This window comes from Piliocolobus tephrosceles, chromosome 6, assembly GCF_002776525.5.
Source record: "Piliocolobus tephrosceles isolate RC106 chromosome 6, ASM277652v3, whole genome shotgun sequence".
In the NCBI taxonomy this organism is placed as follows: domain Eukaryota; kingdom Metazoa; phylum Chordata; class Mammalia; order Primates; family Cercopithecidae; genus Piliocolobus; species Piliocolobus tephrosceles.
In genome coordinates this window covers 151525269-151542859 of record NC_045439.1, presented here as the reverse complement: position 1 = coordinate 151542859, position 17591 = coordinate 151525269, and the positions used below count along the sequence as shown (strand labels likewise).

Here is a 17591-nt window from a genome sequence, read left to right as displayed (position 1 = left end):
GGTAACAAATAAGTAATTCTGCTTTTAAGCAGCTTGCCAAATACCCTGACACAAACAATTCCTTAATCCTCCATGTGAACCATGGATTCTCAAAGGGGGTGAGATCGTGTAAACAGATATGCAGCCTATCTGTGGCATTAAAATTTCTTGTGGGAAGCAATTTAAGAAAAAATAAGAAGTCTCCTGAGGTGGACCCTAATGAATTAAAAAAAAAAAAAAAATTAAGAAACATCTGTGTAGACTAAATAAGGGCCACATAAATGCGAGCTTGAAATCTGAAACCTTGTAGCCTCACCACCAATAATAAACTTGTGAGATTTCTTTCTTTTCTTCTTGGGGGTGACCACATGATGAGCCTCAATCTTCTTCCATGTGAAAGCCCCCAGATATTTAAAGACAATAATAAGAAAATATTGACAGCTTTTTAATGTGGCATGATTTAAAATTTCAGCATCTTGATCAATCTCTTGTCATCTGTTGACAAAGCGACATTTAATCAAGTGCCCAATGATGGATACACAATATGAGTTCTCTCCATTCCACAATATGAGGGAGAGGAAGGCAAGTGGACTGGAAAAAAAATAAGAGAAGGCATTAATGGAGAAGGTAAACATTGAACCGGGCCTCAAAGTTTTAGCTGAAGGAAAGACAGGAAAAAAACATTCCAGATTTGGCAGATGTGTGTGTGAGTGTGGAGAAGAATTAAGTATATTCGCGACATTACCCAGGTGCCTCATCAATGTTTGTTGAATGTGTGTTTGTTGGATAAGGGTTGATGGCATGTAGTGGCTATAAGGCTGCAAGTTGCCTGAGACAAGGTTCCGATCAGTCTGAACACTCATGCTTTGGAGACACCTTCCTCTTGTCCTTACGTAGTACTTTTATATTTGATAGCTCTAGTCTAAGTTATTTCTTACATCATTATGTGCTAGTTAGAGAGAAGAATTTAATTTGTCCCTATTGGATTCCCTAATGTTGGAAGATATTTCTTATTCAGATTGTCAAATGGGATCAAACTGCTTTAGATTTCACTTTTATACGGTAGGAGAGCCAGTGGGCTAGTGCTTAGAATTCTTGAGGAGTAGTTCCAACTGCAAGGGCAAGTAGGCTCCTGCAGGCCAGTGGCAATATGGAAATTGTGCAGGAAAGACCCTGGCAGGTCAACCCCTGTGGAGATGTAGCTTGGGACCTTAATGACCGTGATATCCAAAGGCCTTAAACCAGCATTGGAAGAAAAGATGAAATACTAATTGGTATTTAGGCTTTGCTGTCTTGGAGCTAGCCCCTGGAGCAGCCACATGAAGAGGCAAAGCTCCGGGTGTACCTTAGGAGTATTACCAGCAGCACTTTCCATATCCATCCAGCTGTTCAATTGCAGAAGCTCTTTGTGTGTGTATGTTTTAAGTGGGGAGAGAACTAGGCTCTCACACCACAACTCTGACTGTGTAAGAATTTTCCTCCTCATCTTTATCCCTGTATCTGTCCTTCCTTCACACATCCTTCCTTCTCTCTGACTGCTGCCATCCAGTACACAGTCAGTCCATACTAGTTCCCCTATCCTGCTTAAACCTATTTGAGATCTTAGATTAGGGATCCCAACTACATATGGCCTTGTTTTTGTTTTAGTTCAAGTGCAGCCTAATCAAAAGGCATTCTTTGCAGTAGGCAGGACTTTCGGGGTCTTGAGAGCACAGATGATTCACCTGCTTGTTTGCCTCAGTTTCTTCTGGAAATAGCTGACTACTTCTCTGACTTTATGCTAAGGAAAGCAAGAGCTATAAAAATGGATGTGATACTAGTTATTCTTGGGAAAGTCTTCACTTGCCTGGTTGCTAATGCTTGAAATGCCCTTAGCTGGGGGAAAATTCTTCTACTATATGGTTATTTATAGACAATACTTAAATAACAAACCTTCCAAGAGTGACAACACATTCACCTAATATACACAGAAGTAGAAAGGACTTCTACCTAGTTCTTTCTGAAGTCCAGTTTTAGTAGTGAATTGTGCACTGAGTGCCACAAAAGAGTGTGTATATGTGTATGGACTGGGGTGGGGGAGTGGGTATGTAAGATGGGAGAATCAGTCTGGCACTGGCAAATTTTGCCTGTTGAATAGATTGACTTCTGGCTGTATCTCAAGACTATGGCAGTATATACTTGAAAAGAACAGTGCACTGACTTTATAAACATCACATGAAGTCAGCTATAACATCATCCCAAATCTCAAATAGCCCAAGTACATAACAGTGTGTTTATTTTATTTCATTTTCACAATAGGCCTGCAAGGTAAGCACCAATGTTATTCTCTTTTACAAACAAGGATACTGAGAGGTGTCAGCATTAACTTGTTAAGATAACGTGACTAGCAGGTAGAAGAGCCAGGCCTTGAACCAAGTCTGTCTGATTCTAGAGTCTGCTCATAACCACTTATCCTTACTGCCTCTCTGTTTGAAAGTGTTATTCTGCATGTCTTTCCTAGTTTACCTTTTTTGAGGAAGACATATTTTTCTTCTTTTGAGGAAGATGTAAATAAAAATAGTGATCCTGTTATGTGACTTTCAAGTCTAGATCATAAGAGGCCATAAACTTCTGCATCATTATCTTGGGATGCTTGCTCTTGGAACCCACCAACCTTTTCAAGGAGAAGCCCAAACACCTTAGAGAAGTCTTACTTCTGTAAGTCTTGTGTCAGAAAGCCAGGGCCCCTCACCCACATGGCAGACATGCAAGTGAGCCGCCACCAAAGTGAATCCTTCAAGCAGCCAGGTGATGCACCCCAGTGGAGACCACAGGAAGAGCAAATTGCCTCCACTGAGCCAAGGCCAAATTGCCAAATGATGAGCACACTGGGAAATTGTTTAAAGCACTCTTCCCCAAAAACGGAGGGTTATATTTGAGAATCTAATAGAACTGATTGTCACATCCACAGATACAAGTTGTCTTCTTTCCCAAGCTTGATGATTAGCACAGTGCTTTGGCCTGAAACATCATGGCAGCTATTGGAGGAATCAGGATAATAATGTATTTTGTAGCCACCGATGACCATTCTCCCTTTCCCCTGGCCTCCCAGATGCCGTAGCAGTAGGGAGGTCCTTAGCAGTAGTTTAGGTGACTCCACTCCCCATCCTCTCCGTATGCCTGTCACCTGCCCTTCTCTCTATTGTTTGGGAGTCCAACTTCTTAGAAGGATCTTTTTAAATATAGTTTTATAACTCTGGCTCCAAAAAAAGGTAACAAACAGAAAAGTAAATAAGTATTCCCCTGAACTTACTACTAAAAGGCCTTCAAAAATTTCAACAACATGGCAGAGTGAGCTTTTGTTGATGGGCCCATATTTCCATGAAAAAGATAGATATGATAGATAAAATTTTAAAAACGTTAAAAGATATGTGACAAAGTATAAACAAAAGTAAAATTGGGTATCAGAAATGGAGAAAGAACCTGTATTCAGAATGATCTACAGAAATTGCTAACTTCAGATATAGACATGAGGGGCTGGGCTTGGGTTTTGAACTCCCCAGAGGGACAGATACGCAACTAAGAGCTGTAATTGAGCTTCCATGTATAGCTCAAACCATACAAAAAGGACTAGAAAAACTCTGCTTTCTTGGAGAAAATGGCAAGGAAGCTTGCTTAATGGATATGGCCTTGGGTTGTGGAGTATTGAGAGAAGAAATAGAAATTAGAAATAAGTCAGCACTTTTTGATGTGCTGCTGAATCCGGTTTGCCAGTATTTTATTGAGGATTTTTGCATCGATGTTCATCAGGGATGTTGGTCTAAAATTCTCTTTTCTTGTTGTGTCTCTGCCAGGCTTTGGTATCAGGATGATGTTGGCCTCATAAAATGAGTTAGGGAGGATTCCCTCTTTTTCTATTGATTGGAATAGTTTCAGAAGGAATGGTACCAGCTCCTCCTTGTACCTCTGGTAGAATTCAGCTGTGAATCCATCTGGTCCTGGACTTTTTTTGGTGGGTAGGCTATTAATTATTGCCTCAATTTCAGAGCCTGCTATTGATCTATTTAGGGATTCAACTTCTTCCTGGTTTAGTCTTGGAAGAGTGTAAGTGTCCAGGAAATTATCCATTTCTTCTAGATTTTCTAGTTGATTTGCGTAGAGGTGTTTATAGTATTCTCTGATGGTAGTTTGTATTTCTGTGGGGTCGGTGGTGATATCCCCTTTATCATTTTTTATTGTGTCTATTTGATTCTTCTCTCTTTTCTTCTTTATTAGTCTTGCTAGCTGTCTGTCAATTTTGTTGATCTTTTCAAAAAACCAACTCCTGGATTCATTGATATTTTGGAGGGTTTTTTGTGTCTCTATCTCCTTCAGTTCTGCTCTGATCTTAGTTATTTCTTGCCTTCTGCTAGCTTTTGAATGTGTTTGCTCTTGCCTCTCTAGTTCTTTTAATTGTGATGTTAGAGTGTCAATTTTAGATCTTTCCAGCTTTCTCTTGTGGGCATTTAGTGCTATAAATTTCCCTCACACACTGCTTTAAATGTGTCCCAGAGATTCTGGTATGTTATGTCTTTGTTCTCATTGGTTTCAAAGAATATCTTTACTTCTGCCTTCGTTTCGTTATGTACCCAGTAGTCATTCAGGAGCAGGTTGTTCAGTTTCCATGTAGTTGAGCGGTTTTGATTGAGTTTCCTAGTCCTGAGTTCTAGTTTGATTGCACTGTGGTCTGAGAGACAGTTTGTTATAATTTCTGTTCTTTTACATTTGCTGAGGAGTGCTTTACTTCCAATTATGTGGTCAATTTTGGAATAAGTGTGATGTGGTGCTGAGAAGAATGTATATTCTGTTGACTTGGGGTGGAGAGTTCTATAGATGTCTATTAGGTCCGCTTGGTGCAGAGATGAGTTCAATTCCTGGATATCCTTGTTAACTTTCTGTCTCGTTGATCTGTCTAATGTTGACAGTGGAGTGTTGAAGTCTCCCATTATTATTGTATGGGAGTCTAAGTCTCTTTGTAAGTCTCTAGGGACTTGCTTTATGAATCTGGGTGCTCCTGTATTGGGTGCATATATATTTAGGATAGTTAGCTCTTCCTGTTGAATTGATCCCTTTACCTTTATGTAATGGCCTTCTTTGTCTCTTTTGATCTTTAATGGTTTAAAGTCTGTTCTATCAGAGACTAGTATTGCAACCCCTGCTTTTTTTTGTTCTCCATTTGCTTGGTAGATCTTCCTCCATCCACCATGATCAAGTGGGCTTCATCCCTGGGATGCAAGGCTGGTTCAACATTCGCAAATCAATAAACGTAATCCAGCATATAAACAGAACCAAAGACAAGAACCACATGATTATCTCAATAGATGCAGAAAAGGCTTTTGACAAAATTCAACAGCCCTTCATGCTAAAAACGCTCAATAAATTCGGTATTGATGGAACGTACCTCAAAATAATAAGAGCTATTTATGACAAACCCACAGCCAATATCATACTGAATGGGCAAAAACTGGAAAAATTCCCTCTGAAAACTGGCACAAGAAAGGGATGCCCTCTCTCACCGCTCCTATTCAGCATAGTGTTGGAAGTTCTGGCTAGGGCAATCAGGCAAGAGAAAGAAATAAAGAGTATTCAGTTAGGAAAAGAAGAAGTCAAATTGTCCCTGTTTGCAGATGACATGATTGTATATTTAGAAAACCCCATTGTCTCAGCCCAAAATCTCCTTAAGCTGATAAGCAACTTCAGCAAAGTCTCAGGATACAAAATTAATGTGCAAAAATCACAAGCATTCTTATACACCAGTAACAGACAAACAGAGAGCCAAATCAGGAATGAACTTCCATTCACAATTGCTTCAAAGAGAATCAAATACCTAGGAATCCAACTTACAAGGGATGTAAAGGACCTCTTCAAGGAGAACTACAAACCACTGCTCAGTGAAATAAAAGAGGACACAAACAAATGGAAGAACATACCATGCTCATGGATAGGAGGAATCAATATCATGAAAACGGCCATACTGCCCAAAGTTATTTATAGATTCAATGCCATCCCCATCAAGCTACCAATGAGTTTCTTCACAGAATTGGAAAAAACTGCTTTAAAGTTCATATGGAACCAAAAAAGACCCTGCATTGCCAAGACAATCCTAAATCAAAAGAACAAAGCTGGAGGCATCATGCTACCTGACTTCAAACTATACTACAAGGCTACAGTAACCAAAACAGCATGGTACTGGTACCAAAACAGAGATAGAGACCAATGGAACAGAACAGAGTCCTCAGAAATAACACCACACATCTACAGCCATCTGATGTTTGACAAACCTGAGAGAAACAAGAAATGGGGAAAGGATTCCCTATTTAATAAATGGTGCTGGGAAAATTGGCTAGCCATAAGTAGAAAGCTGAAACTGGATCCTTTCCTTACTCCTTATACGAAAATTAATTCAAGATGGATTAGAGACTTAAATGTTAGACCTAATACCATAAAAACCCTAGAAGAAAACCTAGGTGGTACCATTCAGGACATAGGCATGGGCAAGGACTTCATGTCTAAAACACCAAAAGCAACAGCAACAAAAGCCAAAATTGACAAATGGGATCTAATTAAACTAAAGAGCTTCTGCACAGCAAAAGAAGCTACCATCAGAGTGAACAGGCAACCTACAGAATGGGAGAAAATTTTTGCAATCTACTCATCTGACAAAGGGCTAATATCCAGAACCTTACAAGAAAAAAACAACCCCATCAAAAAGTGGGCAAAGGATATGAACAGACATTTCTCAAAAGAAGACATTCATATAGCCAGCAGACAATGAAAAAATGCTGATCGTCACTCACCATCAGAGAAATGCAAATCAAAACCACAATGAGATACCATCTCACACCAGTTAGAATGGCAATCATTAAAAAGTCAGGAAACAACAGGTGCTGGAGGGGATGTGGAGAAATAGGAACACTTTTACACTGTTGGTGGGATTGTAAACTAGTTCAACCATTATGGAAAATAGTATGGCAATTCCTCAAGGATCTAGAACTAGATGTACCATATGACCCAGCCATCCCAATACTGGGTATATACCCAAAGGATTATAAATCATGCTGCTATCAAGACACACGCACACGTATGTTTATTGCGGCACTATTCACAATAGCAAAGACTTGGAATCAACCCAAATGTCCATCAGTGACAGACTGGATTAAGAAAATGTGGCACACATACACCATGGAATACTATGCAGCCATAAAAAAGGATGAGTTTGTGTCCTTTGTAGGGACCTGGATGCAGCTGGAAACCATCATTCTCAGCAAACTTATCGCAAGAACAGAAAACCAAACACCGCATGTTCTCACTCATAGGTAGGAACTGAACAGTGACATCACTTGGACTCGGGAAGGGGAACATCACACACCAGGGCGTATCATGGGGAGGGGGGAGGGGGGAGGGATTGCATTGGGAGTTGTACCTGATGTAAATGACGTGTCGATGGGTGCTGACGAGTTGATGGGTGCAGCACACCAACATGGCACAAGTATACATATGTAACAAACCTGCACGTTACACACATGTACCCTAGAACTTGAAGTATAATAATAAAAAATAATAAAAAATATCTTTATATGCTTGATATCTCTCCTCCTCTTTGCTACTTTTTCCTTCAGTACCATAAACATAATTGTTGCACCATGGGGCTCTTGCTAGAAATAGGCTGGAATTCCTGTAAGCTCCACTTTCAAGACAGCTCCCCAGCTGATTTTGTCGTATTGCATGTGTGATTTTTCCCTGCCCAAGTGACACCGCCAAATACTATTAACTTAAGTGGACCTGGTTTGGCCCTGGTTTGGCCATGATATATAATAAAAAAAAAAAAGAATTAAAAAAATAAAAATAAATAAAAATAAAAATAAAGAAGTAAGTCAGCACTATTTGTGGGTTTGGGTCCAAATTTATGCTCTTGTTTACTGCAGAAAGGCCAAGCAAAGAAATTAACAATAAAACTGGTTTTTGCAAAACTAAACATGAAACTACATTGTCACGGTTAATTCTACGGTGCAGGTCAACCAATTTTTGCTGAACATAAGCTCTCAGTAAAAATTTACAAGCCAATGGAGGAACCCAGTTACCATGGAGAAGTGGACAGAGAGAGAAAGAAAGAAAAATAGAATACCATGAACTGGAGATAAGGAAATGACACTGTAAACTATAAGACAAAGTATATAAAGTATAAAATAAATCTAAACATTTTATATATTTGCATATATATAAACTGAGTAAATAAAAATAACTGAATAAATAAAACTATAGAATTTTGTAAGAAAGCAGATTTTAAAGAAATAAAATGTAGAAATGAAATAATAGTCATTGAGAAGCTCATTAGCTGAGTGATGTATTAGACAAAAAGATCAGGGGAAAATTAGAAGAATTAGATTACAAGAACATTTAGTGAATTCTAGGGTAACTCTAAGGAAAGCATCCTGAATATGATACAAGGATGAAGAGAGGGGAAATACAAACACTTTATGAGAGTAGGAGACATCGAGGATAGAATAAGATCTTCTAACAAATGTCTAATATGAGTTTCAGAGGAGAGAATAGAGGACAAAACTATAATGACTCAGAATTTTTCAAATTGATTAAAGGCATATATTCTTAGCTTCATGAAACGACTAATTCTAAGCAGACTAAATATAAATAGCCACATCTAGGCACACAGTGATGAAACCACTGAATGTCAAATAAAACATTAAAAGTAATCAGAGATAAAAAGACAAATTACATATATAGGGATTAATTTTAGACTGACATTAGAGTTCTTTTAAGTAACAATAGATCCCAAGAGACAGTAGAATCTCCAGAGTTGAATTAAAATGACCCTTAGCCTATAATTGTATACTATGTTTTATTATTATTCAAGAGTGAGAACTAAGTACAGATATTTTCACATAAGGCAAAACTAAAACATTTTTACTGCTTAGGGATTTCAGATGAAAGAACTAATAAATGAGATGCAAGGATATTGAACCCAAAAGCAGAGAATGGGATTCAAGAAGCAATGCTGAAAAAGGAAATATGGCAAACATGTTGATAAATTTAAATAAACGTTGAGTGTTTGAAAAAATGGAAATCAACTCTTAGAGTTCTCCAGAGAAGCAGAACCAATAGGAGTGGTGTGTGTGTGTGTGTGTGTGTGTGTGTGTGATTTATACAATTACAGAGTCTGATAAGCCTCAAGAGTTAGAGTTGGCAAGCTGGAGACCCAGGAGAGCTGATAGTGTAGTCCCAGTCCCAGGCTAAAGGCCTGAGAATTAGAAGTGCCATTGGTTGTAGTTCCAGTCTGGAGGCCAGCAGGCTTGAGACCCAGGAAGAGCCAAGGTTTCAGTTAGAGTTCACAATCAGGAAACAAATTAATGTTTCAGCTCAAAGGCAGAAAGAATTCTCTCTTACCCAGCCTTTTTGTTCTAGTCAGTCCTTCAGTGGATTGCATGAGCCCACCCACATTAGGGATGGCAATTTGTTTTACCCAGTTTACATTCAAATTTTAATGTCATCCAGAAACACCCTCACAGATGCACCCAAAATGATGTTTGGGCCGGGCAAGGTTGCACATACCTGTAATTTCAGCACTCTGGGAAGCCGAGGCAGGTGGATTGCTTGAGCCCAAGAGTTCAAGACCTCATGAGAAACCCCGTCTCTACAAAAAAAAAAAAAAAACAACAACAAAAATTAGCTGGGTGTGGTGGCATGCACTTGTAGTCCCAGCTACCAGGGAGACTGAGGTGGGAGGATATATTGAGCCCGGAAGGTTGAGGCTGCAGTAAGTTGAGGTTACACCACTGCACTCCATCCTGGGCAACAGAGCAAGACCCTGCCAAAAAAAAGAATAATGTTTGACCAAATATCTGAGTACCCCATTGCCCAGTCGACACATACAATTTAACATCATAGAGACTAATTGGGAAATTGTATTACAAACAAGACTGTTGAACAAAAATAACACACAATAACATGGAGGCTGATGGAATCGTGTAAAAAAAGAGCAGATAGACTTTGAAGTACAGTCATTGAGAAGCTCATTAGCTGAGTGATGTATTAGAGGGAGGCTTCCTGATTGGAGTGAATGTGTTTCAAGTTATTTATATGTAAAACAGCAAAGATGTTACTGATAAAGATTAGGTATTGTTTCAGTTTAAACATTCTTTGAGAGAACTACTAAAGAAATCATTGTAGAGGCCAGGCACGGTAGCTCATGCTTGTAATCTCAGCCGAGGCGGGTGAATCGCTTGAGCCCAGGAGTTTGAGACCAGCCTGGCAACATGGTGAAACCCAGTCTCTACTAAAAAAAAATACAAAAAAGAAAGAGAGAAGGGAGGGACAGAGGGACGGAGGGACAGGGACGGAGGGATGGAGGGAGGGAGGGAGGGAAGGAAGGAAGGGAAGGAAGGGGAGGAAAGGGAGGAAAGGAAGGGAGGGAGAAATCAATGTAGAAGGTATTATTCCCAAGAGAAAAAGGGGGGGGGGGGGGGGGGGGGAGAGAGGGAGTAGAACGTATTATTTCCAAGGGAATAAAGGGTAAAAGGAGAATAAAGAAAACTTAACTAACTAGAAGGTAAGGAAAAAAGAGGAGAAGGAAAGAGAATGGTTAGCAGAACACAGAAAATAAGAGAGTAAAAATAAGCCTGAATGTACCAGTTGTAATGAATGTAAATGGGTTAAATTCATATTTTTAAAAAAGCATAGATTTTCAAATTTTATTTTAGAAAATCCCACAAAGTACTATTTATGAATCACTCCTAAGACATAATGACACAATGAAGTTCAAAGTAAGGAAATGGCGAAATCAGTACAATAAAAATTAATATTAGAAAATAAAAAGCTAATAACAGTAAAAAGAAATGGAATACCAGATATGTGAGGCAGATCCTATCCAAAAGAAAAGTGTTGCCGGAGTATTACCACTAGGTAATACTGAATTTAAGAGAAAACCTTTATTAGAGTTAAAGAAAATCATGACTTTGCCAAAAGATATACTTACCAAGAAGTCTATGTATAACAATTGAGAGTGCAGTCACCCAAGAGTATAGTCTCCAAATACAGAAAGCAAGCAATGGCAGAATTATAAGGAGAAACTGACAACTCCACAGTAGTAGTAGATGATTATTTCATATGTAGTTGAAAAAAAATAACAAAGATACAGAATATTTGGGTAATACTATTAAAATCTTAACCTACTAGACATATCTGAACCTTGTAGCTGAAAAGTAGGAACTTCAGTTTTTTGAAGATGTATAAAACATTAACAAAAATTGATCACATATAAAAACACAAAGTAAAACAAACCATATTAATATAAACATCACAAATTAGAAACAGCAGAAATCCATGTTTTTAAATAACTTATGGGTCAAGGATGAAATAATGGAAACTAGAAACTATTTATAAATGAATGACAACGAAATTGTGGCATGTAACCAAAGCAAAATTTAAAGGAAAAATTATAGCCTTGAAAAGTGTATTTTAAAATAAAAAATTGAAAATGAATTTTATAAAAATAGTGAAAGAGTAATGTGGCAAACTCAAAGTGGAAACGAGGAAATAATGATGATAAAGGATAAATTAAATGAAATTAGAAGAAATGCTACAGTAAAGAGGATCGACAGAGCCAACATTTTGTCTCATGAAAATGTTAGTAAAACCAACCTCTGGCAAGACTGGGAAATTTTAAAATAAGAGCTTATACAAATTAATATGAGACTATCTAGAGCAAATTTATTGCAGATTTAGAAGTTAGGTTAGGGTGGTGAGTGCACAGATGTTTATTATATTAGTTCTTTATGCTAAAAAATACTTCACAATGAAAAGTTCATAATCTTAGGCATTGTGCCTTAATCCAGGCATTGCCTATTCCCTGTCTGCTACTGTAGCACGCTTTAACAGGTACCCGGTCTCTCCTATTCTTGTGAATCTAGCTCCAGTGACTCACATTCCTGCTTTGTACATACTTTGTAGAAAATTGTAATCCTGTTCGTTGTAATCCTGCAGTGGCAGGGGCAAAGTGTGAAATCAACAGAATGAATGCCTCTACCAAAGGTTGAGGAGTACAGGAATCCTGTCCATGTGTGGTCAAAAAAGCCAGATGCAAATTGGCCAGAGGTGGTCTAGGAACAGCTTCCATAAAAGACACAGGCTTTCTTGAGGCCTCTTAGCCTGGGCTATGACAAGGTTGTCCAATCACATTTACTTATCTGGTTCATGGTATTATTCATTTCTTTGAGATGGCAGTTCCTAAGCTTTAGAATATGTGTGTAAAAGTAGGTTGATTTGGCTTGATTTGAGACACCAACACACTTTCATGAAGCCTGAGTGTTTGAGCCATGTGTGCTTGGCGGATACGTCCTAGGTCCACGGCACAGGCAGTGACTTCCTAGAAGAAGTTTCTTGCTCTAAAACATGGTGGGTTGCAAGAAGAGAAAAGACATTTTTTTGAGGTTAAAATGAATGTAGACTCAATGTACACTTTTTACTATTATTCCATTTAAAACAACTGACTTCCTCTGGCAAGTTTCCTTTCATTTGAATAGTGTTTATTCAACATATTCAGACTTTTTAAAAAAAGTTTATTGCCTATGATTCTTAATCCTGATAAGCATACCACTGTTCTAAAATTTATATTGTGAGGAAAATTATGTCATCAGTTTCTTTTTTCTTTTGATATTTCCCTTTTTTGGCTGAAAATAAATGACCTACTTTTCTTGTGTCCCAGAGTATTGTCCCTTTTCGTTTTGAAGGACAAAAACAGCCTTTGTTTTATGATTTTAGCAATGAGTTTGTGTATAGTTTGGTATGAGGTCTGTAATTTTTATAGGATAGCATTTTTAGTCATGGCCACTTATATATTAGTGATCTCTTCTTCACATGGGTGTGAGAGTTGGAATGTACCATGACTGGGTCCATACAGAGAAGATGCTGCTATTTCCTTGAGCCTCTGTTGGCATTATAGAAAACATAAAAGAATGTGTCTGCCGTTACCATGGGGTGACTCGAGTGGCAGGCCAGAGAGAGTTCCCTTGAGAAGGTGATGAAAGGCATGGACAACTGCTTTGGTCCCCTCTGACTGGCCAGGCCTTAGAATTAGGTTGGGAATACTGAGTTTACCAGGCACATTATTTTTTTAATACTATTGCTGCTATAATCTTTTCTTTTATAAGAGGATGATTCATTGTTTCCTATTCCCAATATTTGTACCCCTTATCAATGGTAATTGCTTTCAGAAATAATTGAGTCCAACCCTATGATTTATATGAAGTAAATGCCTAAGTCTGATTTGATTCTTACTATTACTGAAACTTAGCAAAATACTGCTTTAGCTGTTTTCTCTAGAGACCACATGAGAACACTTTATTTAGGTAGTCAGCTTAAACAATATTTTCACTTTCTACAGATAGCAATGGGCATTAAACTTGGGAAGCTATGTAACTTGCCAAGGTTGCAGAGCCAGTTGTAGAGATAGGGTTGGATAGGATAGCTGGGTGATTCGCTTTTGGAGATTCAATATGACCTTTTCACCTGCAGTGCACACACATGTTCACAAATGGCTAAGCACATAAGTGTTTCTATAAGCATGAAGTTATATGACTAAGAGTGGGCAGTAATTAAAATAATTGTACTCAATTCTTTCTTTGCAGACCGAATACTATTCTTAAGTGAATAAGATGTAATTTCCTTATATATTTCCATATATAGTAAATATAGTATTTACTAACATTTATTTTTTTTTTTTTTTGAGACAGTCTCGCTGTGTTGCTCAGGCTGGAGTGCAGTGGCATGATCTCTGCTCACTGCAAGCTCCGCCTCCCAGGTTCACACCATTCTCCTGCCTCAGCCTCCCAAGTAGCTGGGACTACAGGCACCCACCACCATGCCCAGCTAATTTTTTGTATTTTTTAGTAGAGACGGGGTTTCACCATGTTAGCCAGGTTGGTCTCGATCTCCTGGCCTCTTGATCTGCCCTCCTCAGCCTCCCAAAGTGCTGGGATTACAGACATGAGCCACCGCGCCCAGCCGCTAACATTTGTTTTGTGTATCAGTGTTCTTAAAGTATAGAGCTTGATAAAGAACATAATCTTAAAAGAAAACAAGTTAGACCCCAAATTATCTCAGAACTTGAATGATGTAGATCTGTGGTCTATATTTATTTTATTAATTAGATAATTATTCAGTATGCATTTTAATTTGTGCTTGTGTGGATCAGACCGTAAGCCATTTTGCTAAATTGTGGCAAATAATTCCACTGGAGGCCTTGAAATAATCTATTCCTAGGCAACACCTGACTTAGCTTCAGCCTAGAGACCTACCTTTCTCCTGTGCATTAAAAGGAATTCTGGCTACTGTGGCTGCCACATGCCTAGTGAGCAGTGAGGTCAGAATCTTCTACCTTGCTTTTCAAAGGATGTCACTTGCTATAGCACCTTCATCAGATGCTTGCCTTAGTGGTCCCTCTTCTTCTGTAGCAGTTCTCTTGGGGTTCAACTTAATTTGCAAGTTGAGGCATATTTTGGGTGGAAAACTTGTGTGGTGTGTGTCTCTCTCCGTATAGATTTTCCTTATTTAAGATTCTCTCAATTCAGTCAGTTTTACCTACTTTCCTCACTTGTGGAATGTAGATAGGATTTTATGGCAGTTGATGAGAATTATTTTGGAAAGGTTTAGAATTAAAAGATTCTTTCATGACTGAAAGTCGTTTTAATTGATAGAATCGAAGCATATATATATGAAGAGTTGAGTGAAGACAGGTCAGATTCAAAGACTTCAAATCTGACCTGTCTTCATTAAAGTCTTCATATACGTGTGCTTGGTTATAAAATACCTACCTGCAAAAGGTAAATATTTTCTTTTCTGATTTGTTTTTTTACCCCAAATGGGCTTTTCCGAAGCTTATTTATCTACAAAAGGGACATGTGCTTGAGGTCTGTACTTGTTAATTTACCTTGGAAAAATTAGGTCGTCATCAAATCTGGCAATGTGGCTTATAAACTTGGCAAAATGGTCTAATTAAAAGCTTCTGTTAGATTAAAGAAAAAGGAAAAAATGATTAGTGCCAGTCATATTTTTGTTTTCATGGTTTGTGTATATGTAGGTATATGTCACTTCTCATGTTGCATTAAAAGTATGTTGACTATCTGCTAACAGTTCATCTCTTTTCTTCTACAGCCTCCAAGTCTGTTATAAATAGTATGCTACGGGACCCTTCTCAGATTCCAGATGGAGTTCTAGCAAATCAGGTCTATCAGGTATTAATCACAGCTGTCTATTTTCAGTGGCAATGCTGTTATCTGCCTAGCCGAGTAAAGGATTTTAAACCTCATTTAATTACTGTCATCATAAACTATCACTGAGGTCAGGGTGCACCATAAATGGCAATGCAATATTTGCAAGAAGAGCATTTCACTTTTTAATAGCTTGCTTTTATAGTGAATAAAAAGCATGCAATTTTTGTTTTCTGTGATTGAATCTGAACCGCCTTTTGATAGCTTTCCTTTTTGGGGGGTGGTGGGGAGAGCAAAGTAATTACTGCTTTTAGGATACTGTTTACTGTAATAGTTTTTGTAGTTGCCCCACCCCAGACCCCTCTTCTTATTTGTCTGCAGTGCATTGTGAACGACTGCTGTTATGGACCACTGGTGGACTGCATCAAGCAGTATCCTTTCCCATAAAATTTTAGGTGCGCAATTGACGAGCTTAGACTCAGTGGAGATGTGCCTAGCTTTAACCTGACATAAAGTTCTGCTTCACAAAACACGTTTCATACTCTTCTATTTTACATTCAATCAACTGGAGGGTCACTACAGACCATTCTTTTCTACAGCTTAAGAAATATCAGATAGACCACAGGAAGATGTCAGTTCAGCAGTTACACATTCACATGCTTATTTCAAACTGCTTGGTTTTCAATGAGTTTAAAGGTACAGAGTCATTAGGCAGGTAACATAATGTCTTGAAATGTATCTACTCATCCCAGGAAATATATTTTTAAAAATATAACAAATTTCCATTTAAAATGAGCCAAATTTTGTTGAATTTACTAGAATAAATTTAGAGCCTGGAGGTAAAGGAGGTTGTGATTAAAATGCTTCCAGAGACATCACATTTTAAAGGCAACAGACTCTTATTGCTTAAATGCTGATTACGATCTGAGCCGGCATTTGGATTCCTAATAAACATTTTGAGAGAAATCAAGTTAATTTTTCCTCCTGGAATAAATTTAAGGTTGTGAAAACAGAAGTCTAGTCACTTTTCATTAAAGACATTGAGATTACTAAAGAGTTAATGTTCACTTTGTAAAACAAGGTTGGGCAGATGGTAACTACATATAGTAGGACATTATTAATCAATAAATTTAGTAGTACTGTGGCAACAGTAAGGTTTTTAATAATCCTTTATCAGATTTACTTTTATAATAATTTACTACTTAAATGGTAAATAATAAGTAATTTCTACGAGAATAATTTCTATCTGAGTCCATGAATTTCACCCCTGTTAATAATATAAACATGTCCCTCCTGGTATGGATTTTGTTAGCATGGATGGCACTGTGATGAACTGTGACTCAGTAATTACTAGTCAGGAGGCTTTTTGTTGGAAACTCCTACTAGTCAAATTGTGTACATGTATGTGTTTACATTCCACCTTCTTTCACAAAGGCTTAGAATCAGTAACATTTTTAATAAGAAAATCATGCCTTTATAAGTAATCTTTGATAAATAACCTTTTAACAGAGCCCTCTTACAAGAATATTCAGTATTGAAGATATAGCCCTTTATGTATTTATCTTCCAAGTCTGCTTCTCCAGTCTAGCTTAAGTTAGTAAAAACACAGCATTATCCCAAGCTCACCTTTTTATTAAACCAAGGTGAAATTGTACTTCTATATTCAGTATAAAATTAATGATAGTGTTAGAAATTGTAGGAGTGCCAATCTCATGTTACCACACTGGTAAAGTTTAGCACATTCATATAACAACTAACACCATCTCAGAGTATCTGGGGTTGAATTACATGTTAATTTTAAAGCACATAAAATAGTTAAAAATCAATTTAAAGTTAAGGTTTTAAAAGCATAATGTCTTTTGAAGGATTGCATATTGATTTTAAATATAACTATCTAATTATGTATGCATGGACTAAAGTATGAAGTCAACTGCTTTGTAAAAGCCAGGAGGCTATTTTTCAGTAATAGTTGAGATGCTTACGGGAAACTAGATTGCTGTATTGCTGGCGAAGAAAATGGCTTGTGAGGTTATTTACAAGTTTTGCCCATGGTCACTGCCATACATCAATAATAGGTATTATTATAGACAAAGTCTAAGTGTTTTTGCTTATAAAGCATTATAAATTCTGTTTGGAGTATTTTCCTTACATTTTTGCCATCATTCACTTTCCTTTTTTGTCTGTGTTACTGCCAGTAGAATTTAATGCAGTACATGATTTCAATTGATGAAGATAATGACATATGTCTATAAATTACATTCACTGACTAGGTTATAATTTTTGCAGTTTCATTATATCTGTTGCCAGTAAAACTACAGATTTTATAAGTTTTATTTTCTAGACTTTGCATTTTATATATGTTTATATCAAGCA

The 17591-nt window shown here is 37.6% G+C and overlaps 1 protein-coding gene across 6 annotated transcripts in view; it reads left to right on the top strand.

Moving 5' to 3' along the window:
• The window catches only part of C6H15orf41 (chromosome 6 C15orf41 homolog), a 230905-nt gene that overhangs the window by 100472 nt on the left and 112842 nt on the right, over positions 1 to 17591 (top strand). For all 6 annotated transcript variants that reach the window (XM_023230243.2, XM_023230241.2, XM_023230242.1 and 3 more), the window contains exons 6-7: positions 15163 to 15242; positions 15600 to 15649. In XM_023230243.2, coding sequence (XP_023086011.1) covers positions 15163 to 15242; positions 15600 to 15649 — 130 coding nt within the window. The remainder of the gene's footprint in view (positions 1 to 15162; positions 15243 to 15599; positions 15650 to 17591) is intronic.